The sequence below is a fragment of the Phyllostomus discolor genome, chromosome 6 (assembly GCF_004126475.2).
Source record: "Phyllostomus discolor isolate MPI-MPIP mPhyDis1 chromosome 6, mPhyDis1.pri.v3, whole genome shotgun sequence".
Lineage (NCBI taxonomy): Eukaryota > Metazoa > Chordata > Mammalia > Chiroptera > Phyllostomidae > Phyllostomus > Phyllostomus discolor.
Window position 1 is genome coordinate 26,476,484 of NC_040908.2, and position 19,795 is coordinate 26,496,278.

The 19,795-nt window shown below is 38.4% G+C and overlaps 1 protein-coding gene across 4 annotated transcripts in view; it reads left to right on the forward strand.

The window, feature by feature from the left end:
• The window catches only part of PLEKHH2 (pleckstrin homology, MyTH4 and FERM domain containing H2), a 95,322-nt gene that overhangs the window by 21,096 nt on the left and 54,431 nt on the right, over positions 1-19,795 (forward strand). For all 4 annotated transcript variants that reach the window (XR_004903647.1, XR_004903648.1, XM_028516801.2 and 1 more), the window contains exons 4-12: positions 3,764-3,913; positions 5,262-5,345; positions 6,120-6,201; positions 7,497-7,682; positions 10,090-11,051; positions 14,715-14,790; positions 16,163-16,257; positions 17,026-17,170; positions 19,576-19,712. Coding sequence is in view for 2 of the 4 variants with exons in the window: in XM_028516801.2 (XP_028372602.1) it covers positions 3,764-3,913; positions 5,262-5,345; positions 6,120-6,201; positions 7,497-7,682; positions 10,090-11,051; positions 14,715-14,790; positions 16,163-16,257; positions 17,026-17,170; positions 19,576-19,712 (1,917 nt within the window). In the remaining 2 variants the exon portion in view is untranslated. The remainder of the gene's footprint in view (positions 1-3,763; positions 3,914-5,261; positions 5,346-6,119; positions 6,202-7,496; positions 7,683-10,089; positions 11,052-14,714; positions 14,791-16,162; positions 16,258-17,025; positions 17,171-19,575; positions 19,713-19,795) is intronic.

Consider the following 19,795-nt stretch of genomic DNA (forward strand, 5'->3'; position numbering starts at 1 on the left):
GGCAGAGTTCAGGGGAAACCAGGAATGAACTTCCAGCTGCCCTGTCACAGCGGAGTTATACAGGGAGGCTTTTGATGATCCCACCAATGATGTGTGAGAACACATACAAAATATGGCCAACCAGTTCACCCAAGCCTTGGTGTCCAGAATTTTTACTGGGGAGGGGGGTCAGTTTTGTCAGCACAGAATGCACATCTGATTGACCTTAGCTACCAAGTCTCCAACCCCTCCAGCAGCCAAAATGATACATCATGGCCTGGGACCTCAGGTGAATGAACAAAAGAGGCACTCATCATAAGTTGAATTGTTAGTAGCATAAACTACCTGGTGTGGCCCAGTATCTTAGGTATGTAAAGACAGTTTTATCATGATATTTTTAAGGGCTCAGTGGTTATTTCCCAATAGCCAATCAAGGGTCAGTCCTTCCTTTGGAATGTGCAGGGTGTGAGCACCCCAAGTCTGCTACACCTTTTACTGCAAAATAGCCCAGGAACCTCAGAATCAGCAAAGGCTTTGGGGAGATGGCTGAGGAGTGTGCTGAGGGAGAGGAGCTCTCCTGGAAATAGAGGAGAAAGCTAGCCTAAAAGCATAAAGGATTCCTCATTGGAGGATATTCTTTTATAGGTAATTACAAGAGTCTCTTTAATAGCCAGTTTGAATTCATATGTGTTTGTTATCAGTCAATCTCTGGGTAGTTAAATGAATCAAAAAAGAACCAGGCTATTTGCTGTGGCCTTGTGGTAAGACATTTTAAAAGGCTGCTTGGTTCTTCTGGAGGCCTCTTCCCTTTCCTGGAGATCTTGTTCATACTCATTACCAAGAAAGGCTGATGAGTCCTGTGGAACTCGGTCCTAACAGGACCAGTTGGCAAGTAGGTTGCCTGCAACCACTTCATGATCTCTTTCCCCAGGAGACTTTGCCATGTTTGCCAATATTTTCCTTGCTTAGGAAAGTTGTTTATTTAAAAAGTAATGATTGATTTAAACTCCCTGGGAGACTTTGATGGTGATGAATGATTGAGTTGCACATGACAAAGATGCATCCAAGGAGTTCTGACTGTGGCATTCGTTCATAAAACAAGAACACCTTTCAAAATGAACATGTTTTTCAAGGAAGAAGAGTACCCCCAAGCCAGAGTTTCCCAGGACCACAGACCTTTCCTAAGCAATAATAGGATGGTTTTGTGTGGCAGCCCAACATCTATAGGGTGGCTTGCTCTGACTTAATCAAAAGAGACTGTAGATATAGGTCTGTTCATACTTATTTCTATTCTTATTCAGTTACTTTTGGTTTTCTTGAGGTTAATAGGGGTAGAATTTTTTCTTGTAGGTTCTTTGGTTGATCTCATAATTAAGATTCTATTTATTTATTTTTAGAGAGAGGTGAAGGGAAGGAGAAAGAGAAAGAAACACTGATGTTTGAGAGAAACATCAAGTGGTTGCCTCTTGCACACCCCCAACTGGAGACTGACCTATACCCCAGGCACGTGCCCTGACCGGGAATCCAACCAGCGACCTTTCGCTTTGTGGCACGATGCTCAACCAACTGAGCCATACCGGACAGGACAATCTAATAATCAAATTGACATAAGACACATTAGCAGGAAAAACAAATTTAATTATGTATGGGAGCCCCATAAAGATGAGAATCCTAGAAGTGAATAAAGCAGGCAGCTTTTATGCCTTTTATTTTCCTTTGTCAGGGAAACAATAAACTTGTGCAGTATAGACAAGGCCAAGGGGCTTGGGCTTCACCAAATCAAGTGAAGCAGTAACAAGGTTTGTTTATCTAGCATTCTCGGCCCTAAATTCCTCCTGTCTGGTGATAAGGATGTCTCTACCCTCCTAATACAGGGAGAGCACCTTTCATGTGGGAGCTGTTTCCTGCTTTGATGGGGACAAAGTCCTGCTTTCTGATGCTGTATTCTTGTACTGGCTGTTTCTCAAGTAACTTTAATGCAAATGATCAACATGCCAAAGCGGCATATTTGGGGGAGATATATATTCTGTTCCCCTTTAGGTTTACCATCCATTACTGTATCCCTGGAACAGAAATACCATTTTGGACTTGATCTCTGCTCTTCACTCTCTGCTTCCACAGCTACAAGTTGCCCTGTGCAGAACTGGCTGTAGCATCCTAACATTTCCCTTGGTGTTTACTGCCCAGCTCTTTGTCCTGCTCCAGCTGTTTTTTCATGGCAGTATCTCTAAGGCTGACCCTTGTCCTTGACTGTTGGTCTGCACTTTCTGCAGAAAGCCCGCTACATGATGTTTAAAAATCTAAACCTTATGATAACTTAAAGTTGTCATTTGGATAGTGAAATACATTTTTATTATTTTTAATTTTTAAAATTTTTAATGTATATTTTTTCCATGACCATTTTCCCTTACAACCCCCTCCCCCTGCAATCACCACACTGCTGTCCATGTCCACAAGTCCTTTTTCCTTTTTGCTCAATCCTTCCACCCCCTAACCTCCCCCCACCAGCTGTCATCCTGTTCTTTCCAGCCATGTGGGTGGTATTTAAACAGGACACTGCTGGCAGCTGAGTTGAATTTACGTTTATACAGTGAACCCACAGATGAAACCTCGTATTCATGGTTAAAAAAAACAGAACCAAACTAACCTTAACATCATCCTTCTAGATGTTAAGTATTTTTAAACATTAAGTAAGGACTCCTTGTGATTTTCAGAGGTGTTTTTAATAGTTGAAAGTTTTTCATCCTAACTATAATTTTAATTTTGCAAATACTTTTTCATGTTTTCCCTCTTTAGCCCTATAATCTGAAACCTGGCAAAAATTGCATTCTTTCTTACCTGGAGTGTGTAATATCGTCAACAGTCTGCAGTACTTTATTTTCTTTCTTACTATCAACACACACATACTTGCCTTCTAAGATTTCATGTCCATGTATGTTTTGCAGAAGATCCAAGCGGAGCCAATATACACTAGATACTGAATCTGAGGCACCACTTCACCCCTCAGACACACCCTTTTATCTTTTTTTAGTTTTTTTCCTGTTGCCCTGATCATCTTGTGTGAAGTACTGTATAACTTTTACATCTTTATTATACTTGTGATCTCTCTTACCCAGCAGAATTTCATTTCAATGCAGGCAGAGCTTTCAGTTCTGTCTCACTCCCTGATGTCTCCCCAGGCCCAGAACAGGCCCGGCCATGGCCGGTGTTCACTGGATGTTTCCTAAACTAGTGACTCCGTAAACCCCCCCTGGGCATGCTCTCCTACCTGTATGGTGCAACTCATACTTCTACAATTGTTTATGATTCCATCTGTGGGGTTTAAAGTTGTTTTGTTTTCTTTTTTGCTTTCCACATTGTACATTGTACTTGTGTTTCTTTTGCACCTAAGTTTAATTTTTCCCCCCAAAAATGTGTTATTATGCTAGGTCGTCCAATTTGAGTCTTTCTCTCACCATTCACCTTCTTTACTTTGTATTCACACTTTGTTTAAAATTATGAAAAAGTTAGGGCTGGAAACTTTCTGATGCTGTATTCTTATGAAATGCTTTGTCACATTCTTCAAATCTCTTATGTACCCTTTTGTACCTCAAAGTTAACACCACTTGGCAAAGTAGTCTTCAGACTTTATAATTATTATATATATTAAACTGTGCTGTTTAATAGTTTTCTTTTATGATGATAACTTTTAGGAACCTATTTAATGTTAAAGTAAAATTCTAAATTTAATACTATGATAAATTAAGTATGTGCCTAAGTTTAATAGTTTATCTTCTGAATTTAGGTACAAGTTATGGAAGAGAAGTTAAAAGCAGCTAATATTCAAACCAGTGAATCAGAGACAAGGTTATATAAAAAGTGTCAAGATCTGGAGACCTTCATACAGGAAAAAGATGACATCATCCACAGCTTGGAACTGCAGCTGGAAGAGCAGGTGAGGAGGAATTTGATCATCACACAGTTCTAAATCTGTGCAGTCATTTATGCACACCACCAAGATTAAAGAGAGAGAGCCTAAACTCCTAAATTCTGGCCGGAAATCTTACTCGGTTGGTCAACGCACAGAATTGCATCACATTTGTGGGTGAAGGGTGAAAGTCCAATAGTATTCGGGGTAATTCGGAGGCGCTGACCCTCTCTCTCTGCACGTGACAGTGCTCCCGACTCTCAAGTTTGAGTGAGGTGTTTAGGGTGAAAACACTGGGTTACCAGCAGGCATTTCTGTCTGTAAAGTGTGTCCAATAAATCTTTGCTTTAGATTGCCAGGGTGTTGGAAATGTTGATGGAACATTAGATTTTAAATATGTTTCTTGCTAATCCAGCTGCTTAGAAACGTGTATACTTTTGAACCACTTTATTGAGATTAAGTATCGTATTTAGTTTATTTTAAAATTTTATTATGAAAAATTGCATTACAGTCATTTAGCATCATTTAAATATGACCGCTATGACACTGTTAAATATGTTAAATTGTTTATTTGCAGCATTGTTTTTATTTCTGTAGGGATCAGTGTTTTCTCAGGTCGGTGGTTGCCAGGCTTTCACTGGTCCTAGTCCCCGCCCACTGTAGTTTATAGGATAATCATATTCTCAGTAGTTTTGTGACCATAACCAGATATTAAGGTTGGTAAATGTGAGCAAGTGGTTTTTTGATCTTCGTTTTTTCCCTGGATCTTTAAAAACCATTAGTGTTTGTGGGGAAAACAAGCCACGCCCCAGAGGAGATTCTGACTCTTTTTCTCTAACCTGGTTGACCTCTCTCCTAACATTTTTATAAAACCTAGCCAGGGGTGTCCAACCTTTTGGTGTCTCTGGGCCACACTGGAAGAGGAGTTGTCTTGGGCCACACATGAAATACATTGCAACGTGCAATCACAGAACATCTCGTAATGTTTTAAGCAAATTTACAATTCTCTGTTGGACCACATTCATAGCCATCCTGGGCTGCATATGGCCCATGGGCCGAGGGTTGGACACCCCTGCTAGACCGTTTCCAGAAATGGTTTATTTTGTTGATAAAGTTCAATGCATTGATTTCAATACATTATCTTTTAGAGAAAGATAATGGCAGTTGTTAAAACTAGTAATATTTGTATATGCTTTTATGGTTCATTGCTATATCTGCTGGACAATTGTCATTTTAACTCTATTTGGTGATTTGAAGGTAGAGGTATTAATGTGGAAACAGGTATTAAGTGGATTTGCTTTTTCTACTTATGATACAACATTTTCAGACCAGTAAGCTTATGTTTGAACTAAACAAACTACTAATGTTATTTCAGAAACAAATAAGGATACAAGAAGCTAAAATAATAGAAGAGAAAGCAGCTAAGATCAAAGAATGGGTAACGATTAAGTTAAATGAGGTATTTATTGCTATATTTTGCCTTTTCTATACCTATTACTTCTTTTGAATATATAAGTCATCAGAATATATGATCAGTGTGAATGAAGCAAAATTCTGATCAGTTGGTTTCCATAACCACTTAGTCCCGTTACATGCTTCCCCCCCGGCCCGTCCCGCAGCAATCAGTACACTGTTGTCCGTGTGCATGAGTCCTTTTCCTTTTTGCTCAATCCCTCCACCCCGTAACACCCTGCCCCAACCTGCCCCAGCTGTCATCCTGCTCGTTCCTGCCCTGTGCTGCTGTCTTTTGGTAAATGGGAGATAGGTAGCTTCCATTGTAATATTTAATGTATTTCTAAAATGAAAAATATTGGCTCATGGTAATCAGTGTAAGTAGCCTTATTCTAATTAGTAGATTTTAGTTCTAATTAATTTTAAATAAGTATAGAATATGTATACCATAAAATTAATATATTCAGTATCTGAGAAGCATACATTATTTAGTTTACATGACAGATTAAATGCTGAAATAATTTGGTTTAAAGTAATTTTTCAGTGAAAAGGGACAGGAATGAAAACACTTAAAATTCTTCGTTTTGGAAAAAATGAATACTGAAGCCAGAATTATCTAGGTTGATAACTTATGCCAATAAGTTCATCTAGATTTGCTTATCATTTCTTTTGTAGATTGCTTTATGTGTAACTAGGTGTTAAGGTTTTCTAAATATTATAATTTACTAGTATATTTTAGAAATATTATTCCTGTGTAAAAGAATACCATATGTCCTTTCAGCTGGAACTGGAGAATCAGAATCTCCGTTTGATCAACCAAAACCAAACGGAAGAGATAAGAATGATGCAGTCAAAACTACAAGGTATGGCTAAGAGTGGGCTCTACTCATTCTCACTGTCAGTGACGGAAACGTTGTCACATGGGTTCCATGGTACCATATGTAAATAAATATGAAATTTAGTTATGTAAGTCCCTTTATGTAGGTCTTGGCAATGATTTCTTAAAATCTGACACCAAAAACAAAAGCAAAATTAAACAAGTGAGACTACATCAGACTAAAAGCCTTCTGTACAGCAAAGGATACCATCAATAAAATGAAGAGGCAACCCACTGAACAAATATGCAAATATTTGCATATTTCTCCCACTGATGGGAGAAAATATTTGCAAATCATGTATCCAAAATATATAAAAATGCAACTCAATACAATTCAATAGAATAGCAAAAAAAAAAAAAGAAAAGGAAAGGAAAGGAAAGAGAAACAGTCTGTTTACAAAATGGGAAGAGGACCTTAACAGACATTTTCCAAAAACATACAGATGGCCAATGGATACCTGATAAGATGCCTAGCAACATTAATCATCAGGGAAATGCAAAACAACAATGAGAAATCACTTCACAACTGTCAGAATGACTCTTATCAAAAAGACAAGAAATAACAAATGTGAACAAGGATGTGGAGAAAAGGGAACCCTCATACACTGTTAGTGGGAATGTAAATTGGTTCAGCCACCATGGAAAAGAGTACTGAGGTTTTTCAAAAAATTGAAAATACAACTACCATGTGATTCAGCAGTTCTACTTCTGGGTATTTATAAAAAAAAATGAAAACACTAATTCAAAAAGATATATGCACCCAGATGTTTATTGCAGCATTATTTATAATACTCACAATATGGAAACAATTTAAATATCTATCGATGGAGAAATGAATAAAGAAGCTCTTTATTTGGATATTACCCAACCATAAAAAAAATGAAATCTTGGCATTTATAAGAACATGTTTGGACTGCAAGGGCATTATGCTAAGTGAAATAAGTCAGACAGAGAAAGACAAATACCTTATGATCCTTTATATGTGGAATCTAAAAATAAATAAATACAATTTAAAAAACAAGCTCATAGACACAGAGAACATAGTGGGTGGTTGCAAGATAGGAAGTAGGAGAAATGGGTGAATTTTTTTTAAATAAAAAAAGGGTGAGTTAGTTTAAATAAATTGAATAATAAATGAAAAAAATGACTTTTAGGATTTTCAGGCTTTTATTTCTGGTATGAGGAGTAACCCGTCCATGTTTTTTTATATGCTTTGGTTCATTTTTATTTAACAAACTAAAAAAAAAATTCAGATCTTGATTTTGATTAATGATCTTGCAGAAGTTCAAGGGAAGAAGTCATCCAGTGTTTCCGCACCAAAGCTTTTGGAAGGCCAGCGCCTGAGCAGTTTGACCTTTGGGTGCTTCTTATCCCGAGCACGGAGTCCTCCTCAAGTAGTAAAATCTGAGGAAATGAGCAAGATATCATCTAACGAACCCGAGTTCACAGAAGGAAAAGACATAGAAGGTATTTATGGACTGGCAGAATTTGATTTGACATTTTTTAAAGGGAAAAACCATTTGCTAAGATTAATCCTCATATAGCTTAATTTTCTTTTTTAATTTTTAATTTGTCCATCACTCAAAGGAGTAAATATAAAAAATCTATCTGGATGATTCATTGTAGTTTCCTTATTTCCTTGACAACTTGATATTGTATGGGAACATTTTTAAAGAGCAGGACAGCATTTAACTTTGTGTATCTCATTTTCTTCAGGTTTTTTCTTTTTTTTAAAGAGGCTTTGCCAGTGATGCGGAGGAGAAACTGATTTTCCTCTTCTGATACTTCTTCCTACAGTAGGAAGCAGTGATATTTAGAATTAAAAAGTTTACATTTGTACCTACGTGGTACTTGTTTCAGCTCAGCATTTCAGATTAGAATTGGGAAGTTTCTACTCATCATTTATTTAAAATATTTAAAAATTATCTAATATTAATTATGACACTGCAACCTCATAAAGAAAAAGAGCACGAGGGTTCAGTTTCATAACTGCTTTGATCTTTCCTTTATTGCTTCAAAGAGGAAAATATCTGCCTAGATGTTTTAAAACCCTGGGCCTGTGCACAGATTTCTGTTCTTTGTTTAGTCTTAAAGTCCCTCTAAATCTGGCTTTGTGATACGGCTGCTGACTTCGCCACCTAGGGTGACTTTTCCCAGGTGTTTTAGGGAGCCTTAAATTTACATCTTCTCTCTTTTCAGTTCTTGTTTTCTTCCCTCAAAGGAGAAATATTATAGCCTTAAAAGTCTATCTTTGATTATTAAATTCTGAAAACTACATGTTTTTCCAATTAGAAGGCTCCTTTGCTATTCACTTTTATGCCATTACTTACTTTTTTTTGTGAAATTATTTTAATTCCCTTCCCACTTTCCTTTTTTTTAAGATTTTATTTATTTTTAGAGAGGGAGGGGAAGGGGAGAGAGAGAGAAAGAGAGAGAGACAGACATCAATGTGTGGTTGTGGTTGCTGGGGGCCATGGCCTGCAACCGAGGCATGTGCCCGGATTGGGAATCGATCCTGCGATGCCTGCTTCGCAGACCGCACTCAATCCACTGAGCTACACCAGCCAGGGACCTTCCTACTTTCTAACAGTTGCATACAGCTCAGTACAGCTGAGGTTGCCTGTATTGAAGCTCTTGTTTATTTGCAAATTTCACAAGTTGCCTGATACCAAATTGTAAAGTTTATGTGTCCAACCTCTGTTTCTGTAGTTAGGAAGGTTATATCTGTGTCTTTATGTTTTCAAAGGTTTTTCTGTACTCTTCAATCTAAATTTTTAGTTCACCAATTGTTTATTCTGTTAGTTATGTTATAAACAAGATAAGCCATATCTAAAGACATTTTCAGAGGAGTGTTATTCTTACTATAAAAACACATTTTGTAGTTATGATTAAACCAAAAGTAGAAGGAGGAAAGTCTTTCTCTGTTTATGTTTTCTTCATGGCTTTGCGTATTTCATGTATTGAAGTTTGGGAACAAAGTTTGTTATTTAAATTATATTTATTATGTTTAAATTTACCTATGATAATTTTGAAATATAGTTAAAAAAGGGTTGTCGCCCTGGCTGGCGTAGTTCAGTGGATTGAGCTCGGGCTGCAAACCAAAGCATCGCAGGTTCGATTCCCAGTCAGGGCACATTCCTGGGTTGCAGACCATGGCCCCCAGCAACCGCACATCGATGTTTCTCTCTGTCTCTATTTCTCCCTCCCTTCCCTCTCTAAAAATAAATAAATAAAATATTTAAAAAAAAGGGTTGTCATTTTCTTTGCTTCTAAAAATATTTAGTGGTATTCATTTTTTTTGGTGGCTGTTTTCACATTTTGCTTCTTTTATTATCTCTCCTTAGACTATTGCCAGTTTCTTCCCCCAACATGCTCATTTATGAAAAGCAGTTTAATTTTGATACTATGCTACTGAAGTGTTAAGACTCCATGTTTTATATAAAGTTTCTCATTTCCAAACTTGTGTTTAAAAAAGACATATGGCTTAAAAAGGAACTGGAGACCTGGCTTGTGTGGCTCAGTGGATTGAGTGCTGGACTGCAAACTGAAAGGTCCCTGGTTCTTTTTCGCAGTCAGAGCACATGCCTGGGTTGCAGGCCAGGTCCCCAGTTGGGGGTGTGTGAGAGGCAACTACACATCGATGTTTTTCTCCCTCTCTTTCTCCCTTCCTTCCCGTCTCTCTAGGAATGAATAAATAAAATCTTTTTAAAATAAATAAATAAAATTATTTAAAAATAAAAGTAAAAAAGGATAATGTCAATTAACTTTATTCTTATGAAAACTCCAGTTTTTACAATGTAGTTACATAAAGCTAAATGTATAGAAAGATTATATTATTAAAGACAACATGCTAACACGATGCATTCTTTTGTAGAAATGGAAATTCCAGAAAAATCTGTCGATAACCAAATTCAAGAAAACAACCGAGGTCAGAGAACATTGCGTCAAACCCCTTGTGTCTCAGAACAGAATCGGAAAACAAGACCAAGCTTTGTTACAGACGGCAGTTTACCCCAGAATTCTGGGGCTCCAGTGAGCGACTGGAGTTCCGATGAAGAAGACGGGAGCAAAGGAAGATCCAAGTCCAGGTACACGTCCACCCTTTCCAGCCACACGTCAGAGGAAGGGGCCCAGTGTAGCAGGATGGGCAGTGAGACGTATCTGACAGCGTCCGATGACAGCAGCTCTATATTTGAAGAAGAGACTTTTGGCATAAAGATACCAGAACACAAGAAGCTGTATTCTTGGCAACAGGAAGCACAATGGAAAGCTCAGAATAGTCTTCATGGAAAGGGAAATTCTGACTCAAGTAAAAAAGAACATGATAGTTCTTCAGATGAACTGAATAAAAAATTTCAGTCTCAGAGACTGGATTATTCATCTTCATCGAGTGAGGCCAACACCCCAAGCCCTATTTTGACCCCAGCTTTGACTCCAAAGCATCCTAACCTACTGCCTGGAAAAGGAACACAATTAGTGCCTTCATCAAACCTGCCACCCCCAAAGTTAAGGATTCCTAATGTTTTCAGCATAAGTGTAGCACTGGCCAAAAGGCACTTAAGCCAGCCACAGTTAAGCTCCGATAGGATGTTTGGTACAAACAGAAATGCTATAAGCATGATACGACCACTGAGACCTCAGGAAACAGATCTCGATCTAGTTGATGGCGACAGTACAGACATTTCGGAGAATATGGACACCAGTTGTGACGATGGATTGTTTTCCTATGACTCACTGGAATCCCCGTGTTCAGATGACCAGGAAGCCTGTAACTCAGCAAAGAAGGCGGCATGCAGCAAACCTCCCACGCCTCCCCTGCACCGTTTTCCCTCCTGGGTAAATTACATTGCTGTGTGCGGCATGTACACACTACTTTTTCCTTAACACTTACTTTCAGGTTTGACTTCTCTTCCTGTTTCTTTTCAAATCCAGCTTTATCCTGACAGTTCCAAGTTTTTAGAATATAATTTCCTCTTCTTTTTCTCACTGAGTTCTGAATCAACTGAGAAATAGGATAAGGGTAAGACAGATGGGAGATCAAAATATTACCTTTATTCTCTAAACTGCATTTAGAGAATTGGTGGGCAAATGGGCTTTCTTATATTGGACCTTAGGATTAGCAGATTTATTCACCTGGTAGTGCTGAACCTCTGCAGCCTTCTGCCAGTGAGGCCCTGCTGCTCTGAAACTTACAGCCTAGAGCAAGAACAGTTGGTTGTTTCCTGTGCACAGCTACTTCTCAAGAGAAAGGGGAGAGGAAAGTGCTGGGCTCTGCCTGTTCAGTTTCTTCTAAGTTGACCAGTCATGCTAAGCCACTCCTCCTCCTCAGGGAGGAGAGAGATCAGGAGTGTTCAGTTACTGGAGCTCCCTCCACACAGAAGAAAACATCAGGGATAGAGAAGAAAGGTTCCTCTTCAACTGTGTAATACTTTTGTGTGAATTCTCAACCCAGATGCTTCATTCTTATTGGTCGTCAGTTCTTGTACTTAATTATGTATCTGAATGGCTTAAAGAGAAATTTTATTTTACTTTTCACGAGCTTATAAACCCATTGCTTTAACCAAAAGCATCTTCCTCTATATACAGAATAGACCGAAATTTTTCCATTGAAACACTGACCATTAATACAATAATAACACATCACTTATGTGATTCTTCCTAGGAGTTGCCAGACTAAAAAAATTTTTCCTATATTTGAAACAAAGTGAAATACATTTGTTCTATAGCTTTGTTTTCCTTTCCATAGTGACATAATTTAACCTTTGACCTCGAGAGAAACATCTTGGTTGCAGGAATTTTTGGTATTATTTTTTATTTAGTGAACAATACAATTGAGCAAATTAAGATGACCCTGTTTTCCTAGCATAAACTCAGGCCTTGGGATGTCTCAGCTTTATTTACTTTCAAAAGAACCTTTCATTGCAGTGTCCGTATAAAACCATCTGCAGTTTATTACTAAATTCTGGACAGAAAAAAAAGTGACTGTTATTGGCATGTGAATCTCTGGAATTCTAGTTATGTTACCCTTTAGGCATTGAGGAGTTGAAATTTTGCTTCTGTTATATTGAGATTTCCAGAGATTTAGGTTAGGCTTTCAAGTTTGTTTTAGTTGGCAAACCATTTTACTGCTTTTTTTTTTTTTTTTGCTTGTCTTGCTTTTCTTCATCTTTTGAAACTATTCAGTCCTGAAAAAGTAGTATTGTTTTTCAGAAACCTTTTAGCAGACAGGCCAAGTTTGAGGTTCTATTTCTCTTTATTGGTATTTTCAGGTTTCAAGGAAAAGAAATAAATTGTAATTGCCTCAATTTATGGAAGTGTATTTTAAGGACTTTTAAGAGTTTAAGACGTAGCCTATCTTTACTGAACTTGAATGTCATTCAAAATACAGTAGTCACTCTAGGGGGGCAGTGTATGAGGATTCAATAGCACCTCTGAGAGTCAACTGCTTAGAAACAGGTGACATCATTGCCCCTGGTCCAGCGGCTCAGCTTGTCCTCTCCTGTCCACAGCTACCTTCTCTCACTACTACTAACTAGTGTCCTCCACTCTCTCAGGGCTTCCAGCTGTCTCATACCTCCCGCTCATTGCCTTATTTTTGTTCTTCTATTCTGTTGACTCTGCTGTTTGTCAGTCTTGGATGTATCTCACAATCAAACTCAAAGAAACCGCGTCTGAGTCATTCAGTCAGCCACTCTTCAATCCTGACTCAGATAGTCAGAGAGCTCATGGTTGTTACCTCACAGGCCACTGGCTAGCACAGTCTTGAATGAGACTGCCCTGCTTGCCCACTATACCGTGGCCCAGACCACTGTGTCCAGGTTAGGTGCCTTACGAAGTTCAGGACACGGTGCTCTATGCATTAGGAACATCCTGGAGTCCCTGTTCTCCCAGGGAGCAGGGCTAATAGCCTTTTCACTACCCATGTCAGAGATCTCTGTAACAGAAGAAGAGAAAGCAAAATTAGAACCTACTTTTGGAACAAGATAATATTAGAAATGCCATTGCAATTCTCAAATTCAATTATTATTTGACCTCAGGTGTTTCTTCTACTTCATTGAAATAGGAAGGTGATAGCACTTCAATGCTATTCTGTGATTTCTGATTTCAAGTTTTTTCTTTATTTTTACTTCTACCATATCTAGAATGGTGGAATATTAAAGGTAATATGTATGTGTAGTCAGGGATTATGAATTGTTGGGAACTGCCCTGCCTGGTATCAGAAGCTATAACCCCTGCCAAGGCTAAGGCTAAGGGAATGCCCTTGGAACCGTAAGCCAGCAAGGAGACAAGCTTATCTCCTTGACAGGAGCGCTGCTTCTGCTCCTTTTACTTCACCCTGCCTGGCCCCCAATGCTTGGTCGGTTAGCCAATGACGGGTAAGATTCCCCAAGGGGGGAACGACCTAAGACATTGGGTTGATCACGTGGGAGGCCCCCAAGAAAGGACTTTGGGGGTTAGAGCAAAATGGGGTGATGGACCCTCACTCCTCGGCTTTGACTTAGCCTGAGTCCTCATCGTCTTGGAGAAAATCTCCTTATCTCTTGGTTGCCTTACTTCCCTTGCTCCACCTAAGCCTGAAACAATGACAGGGTGGTGCAGCTCTGTGCTGAAAAGGGCGGGTTCCCTGGGTGATCAGGCCTAAGAAAGAATATGTAAGATCCTGTGAAACCTGCTTTGTTTAGAATGCTCTCCAGTTGAATGATAAGGGTCCAAGGAAGAAGTAAGTTTGTTCCCTAAAGTTTTACAGCTCTTTGACCCTGACTCAGAATAGGCCCTCAGACTTCCTTGTTATCTATTGTTTGATCCTTACTTCCTAGCAATGAGTAATGAGCTTTTACCTGAATTCTTATGCAAACGAAACCAGTAAAAAGCCTCTCCGGAGAGGGACTGAGCGCTCTCCCCACCAGGGAGGGTGGCCTAGCAGCACACTCCCCACGTGAGGAGTGGCTATAGCGCCCTCCAGGAGAGAGGGTGGCCAAGGTGCTCCCCACCTGAGGAGTGGCCCTGCTGTTCCTATTCCCCCACAGGACCTGGTTGTCTCTGTGTTGTTTTTCTCTCATGTTGACGAACATCCGCAGCCGAGATGGATACTGCTGGCCAGTATCCTCCACAATGAATGGTTTCTGGCTGCATGTTACAGCCACTCCAGGTTCTCCCTTTTTACTCCTTAACCATATTCTAGAATGATAGAAAGGTGGCGTCTGTGTACAGTCAGCGATTGATTGTGAGTAAGCTTTCTCTTACTTTTTTCCTCTCTCTCCAAAAGAATGTAAAATACCAAGCAAAAACCTGGGAACAAAGATAAATAATGGAGGGACTCGTGGATGGAAAACCCTCCTCAGTGCCATTCAGAGTGGCATATTTTAGTTGGCAATGACAGTTTTGCAATAATGCTGTACTCTAGTGCGCATTAAATGGAGAGCAAATGAAAAGCATGTGTGTTGAAAGTAATCATTTCTTTGCTTTAAATATCCAGTTTAAATCTCTCTTTTACATTAGGAAAGCAGAATTTATGCTGTAGCCAAATCAGGCATTCGAATGTCTGAGGCCTTCAATATGGAGAATGTTAATAAAAGTAAGTGATTTTGCATGCTACCATGTGGATGAACCTTGAGGACACTGCACTAGTGAAATAAGCAGTCACAAAAAGACATTTATATGAGGTATCTAAAGTAGTCGGAGTCCTAGGAACAGAAAGCAGAATGCTGGTTACTGGGGGTTGGGGGAGGAGAAAGGGGGAGTAGTTGTTTAATGGATGTAGAGCCTCAGATTTGCAAGATACAAGGTTCTCAGGACAAGATTCACAACAATGTGAATAAATTCAACATGAACTGACCTGTACACTTAACATGGTTAAGATGGCAAGTTTTAGCTTATGTGGCTTTTTACAATAAAAAATGTCATTTTAAAAAGTGATTTTTGTACTGCTGTTTCATTAGCCAACAACTTTCTAAATAATAGAATTATTTAAGCTTTCATAAAATTATTTCTAGGATTTTATGAAAATAAAATTGGTGATTTATATTTTATAAATATAAAATTTAAATATATTTAAATTTTGCTGATTTAAATAGCAATTGCTGATTTATATTTTAAAATTCATGTTATCCCATATAGGGGCACATAAATGTTCACTTCTCTTATGTTGAGAGTACCTCATTATGTTTTTACCTAAAAACGGCTAAATAAAGCAAATAAATTGTAGAGTTTTGGCTGTTTAAAGTAAAAATATTGGTTGCTATGTTTTCAGAGCTTAAAATACATTTCTCTCTTTTTCTGCCTTCCTTCCTCCCTTCCTCTCTCTTCCTTTCTTTCATCGAAAAATTATTATAGAGACAACACATGCCATTATAAAAGAATAAAACCAAATCACAAAGAACTGTCTTTAATAAAGAGAAATTTCCTGTGGTTCCTTCTACTTATCCTACCACTAATCCATATCTCAGAGGTAACCACTGATGTTCTGTTTCTTTCGAACTATCTTATGTTCTTCCCATTTAGGAAATCATATTCTAACTTTTCCACATGAGGTTAATCTGATGAGGTTTAAGAATGATGCTGTTTTAACACCATTCACTAACAGGGCTGTGAATAGTCAAAATATCTTCATAGGGTACTGACCCAGCCAGCAGGTGTTTGTACTTATTTCTGCCCAGCCTGAGCTGGTTGGAGATGCCATAGAAATAAAATCCATGATCCTTGCTCTCAAAGAGCTTACAGAATAGTTGAGGAACTAGTACACATAAAGAAATGAGGAACCATGTAAGAGAGTGTATAATTGAACCTGCAAATGCCATAGTTCTTCTAGACTGTATAATGAATAATCATGTGTGTTGATCTGGTTTCTCTTTTAATTGGAAATTATGTTAATTCACATTTATAAGAAATGGCCTAACGGCTAGTTAAAAGTTTTTTGCTTTTTTAAATCATTTTGTTTTCTGTTTCAGATTCTGTTGCAATGCTTTCTTATACCACATCCGGACTTTATACATCTCTGATATACAAGAATATGACAACCCCAGTGTATACAACTTTGAAGGGGGTAACTCATTATTGTTACTGTTAAATCTGTGCTTCTCTTCATCATGGATCAGGAAAACTGTTTACTCAAGCTCCAGATTCCATTCTTGTCACATTATACAGACTCCCATTACAGGGAGGTTTAGAAGTTCACTGTACTATAGCATAAAATGATAAAAAATGGAAAATCTGGAGAAGATATTTATTCTTATCAGTATTAGAGGTCTGAGTCCATATGTGTTATGTCCCATGTGATACTTCATCCCCTCTATCCAGGGGTGTCCAAACTGTGGCCCAGGGTGGCTATGAATGCAACCCAACACAAAATCGTAAATTTACTTAAAACCTTTTTTTTGCTTATCAGTTTTCGTTAGTGTTTGTGTATTTAATGTGTGGCCCAAGACAACTCTTCTTCTTCCGGTCTGTCCCAGAGACACCAAAAGGTTGGACGCCCCAAAGAAAATACGTTATTAATGATGTAATGAAAACTCCTAATTTAGAAAGATCTTTTTATCACTACCAGGGTTCCCCTCCCTTGCTTGAAGAACCTAGTTAAAATAAATGTCATCAGATATTCATGGCCTTATGTTTTCAGGAATCTTTTATAATTGACAAGTGCCTTGCTAATTAAAATTTGGGACTTAACAACATGACTTTGATAATGGCAAAATATATTCTTGTATTCCTTAAAACAATTTAATCCCATGACTACTTCTGGTAAAACATTCCATATCTAAAGAGAAGGGGACCTTAGAGATGCGTACATAGAGTTTGTTCTGACTTCCTTTAGAAGGCGACCCAAATCAGCAGCAGCCCATTCCTGGACGACTCCTCCGGGTCAGAGGAAGAAGATAGCTCCAGGTCCAGCTCCCGAACTTCAGAGTCAGACACACGCAGTCGGAGTGGGCCAGGCAGCCCCAGAGCCATGAAACGAGGTGAGAGAAAGTCTCGGGCATGCAAGACAGTTCCAAATAATTAAGAACATTTAATGGGACTTTTATCTCCATGACAGGATTTTTCTAAAAAGTTCAAGTACTTGTTTTAAACCACATTGAAAAGAGAATTAGCCTAGTATTAAGACACATTTCTCAGTTATATTCATGTTTCTATACAAGCCACTTCGACTTTTTTGTTTAACCATATCTTTTGTGTAAAAGAGAGATCACTTTATCATGGGAATAAAGTGAGATCCTAGGCCAACGTGAGATTTCTCTTTAATAGTTAGAGTGTGTGGCATTTTGGATAATTTATGGGATAGATGCATTTCAGCTAAATTTGCTACACTGCCAAATGGCAACAAAGACATTTAAAAACTTGGTGGTTAATGTGATATTAAAATGGAAACCAACAAAAAATTTACTTTGGATATGTTTATGATTTTTAGTGGATTTTGAAGACATTTTGGCCTGGGTAGAGGTTACAGAGAGATCCCATCACCCTAAGTGGCGTCTGTATTTACAAAAGCATTTAATTGCCATGATATGTTTGTTGGTCCTCAAACTGTGTTCTGTGGAACTCCTAGGTACTCCCGAACCCCTCGGTTCAATTGGAGTTTCTCAGCTTTCACAGGTTTAATATTTGGGGCTTCCACTGCTGTCTCTGCTCATACCTTGATCCCTGACAGCTAGAACCAGGTGACATCACATGGTTGTTCCTGACACTGGTGTGGGACTCATAGTGGGTATAAGGTGTTACATGATTCTTTTCTGTCCTTCCGCATCTCCTTTCTTCTGTTCCTTCACTCAGCTCTGGCCACACTGCTGTTCCTAGAACATTCCAGGCGTGCTGTTATGTCAAGACCTTTGCCCTGGTTGTTTCCTCTGCTTGGTATTCTTCACCCAGATGTCTGTATGGCTAACTCCCGCACCACTCTCAGTGCTTGTGCAAACCCCGCCTTCTCAGCAAGCTCTAGGCTGACCACACCATTCAGATGCAGTCCTTTGCCCTTGTCCAACTGCTGGATTTTTAAAAATTCCCTTTAGTCTGTTCTACGTATTTTTTTTCTACAGGGGTTACTGTCTGCTATCTGTCTCCCCCGACTAGAATCTATGTTCCATGAGCACAGAAAATGTTCTCTTTTGTTGTCTGTTCTGCCCCTACCACCTAGGTTGGTGCCTTACACACTGGCCCTAGAGCTGCCAGCCTGATACCCGCTCTCCAACATTGCCCCTACCCGGTTGTTTCACTTGGACAGATCCTTTCATTTATGGACCTTAGTCTCCTTAGAGAATGAAGGAATTAACTAAGATCTCTAAGGCCTTTTATAGATCTAAATTTCTGTTATTCCATGTAATATAAGGATATTACTGTTATCACAACAGTGACTTGTCTTACTTAAATAAATAATAGTAGTGGTTTAGTGACATTGTCCTAATGTCCCTTAAATGCTAATACTTTTAAAAATTGCTAGATATTGTAATTAATGATGACCTAAGTCCCTGATTTTTATTTAATATATTCAAAATCTTCATTGTAGTGACCCTCCAAATGTATCTTGCAATTTGCATATCTTTTTCTAAAAGGGCAAGTGAATTGTGAAAATGTTCCCTTGAATTTTATTTTAAAGCTGCTGGCATATGCAATAGTCTACTTATATCTTTAAATCATATTGCTTCTCTTTTTAAAAAGATTTTATTTATTTATTTTTAGAGAGAGGGGAAAGGAGGGAGAAAGAGAGGGAGAGAAACATCAGTGTGTGGTTGCCTCTTGTGTTTCCCCTGTTGGGGACCTGGCCTGCAACCCAGGCATATGCCCTAACTGGGAATTGAACTGGTGATGCTTTGGTTTGCAAGCTGGCACTCAGTGCACTGAGCCACATCAGCCAGGTCTAAAAAAGACTTTTTAAATCTATAAACTAGTAGTATTGGACTTACATAAAAAATACTGCTGAGACTGTAGTTTTTTTTATAAATGTGAACTACTTTAAAAGTAATTACTTTGAAAGAAAAAGTAAGTAGTTTAAAGTGTGATTGTGAATCTCTATAAATTAAACACGTGTTTGCCTATACATCAAAATCTAAATACACATATTTTTTAATCCTTAATGAAAATACATTTGTAGACTATTGCATATATTTTATATGTGTAAAAATAGCTTTGCTTACAATCATTCCAAATATTATTTATGTCCCTTATGTTCCTTAAAGATTTCCGTGCTAGTTCTTATCCTTTAGTTCTGTTTTCTGCTTTGAAAGATCTCCACGGTGAAAAGCATAAGAATAAATCTAGCATAGCAAGGTTTGTGCTTTAGGAATAGCTGTATCCTTAAGAGAACTCACAGCTGGCATTTGGACCACCCAGTTATGAAATATTGACTCGTCTTATTTCTTCATTCACCTAGGTGTGTCTCTCTCTTCTGTGGCTTCTGAAAGCGACTATGCTATTCCCCCGGACGCTTACTCCACGGACACAGAGTACTCGCAGCCGGAGCAGAAACTCCCGAAAACTTGCTCTGCCTCCAGTGATAATGGGAAAAATGTAAACACTGCATCAGGTTTTTTTTTTAAATTAATGAATTGTTAGTTGGAGCTTCCAAAAGAAACTTAAATATTTTTAAAAAT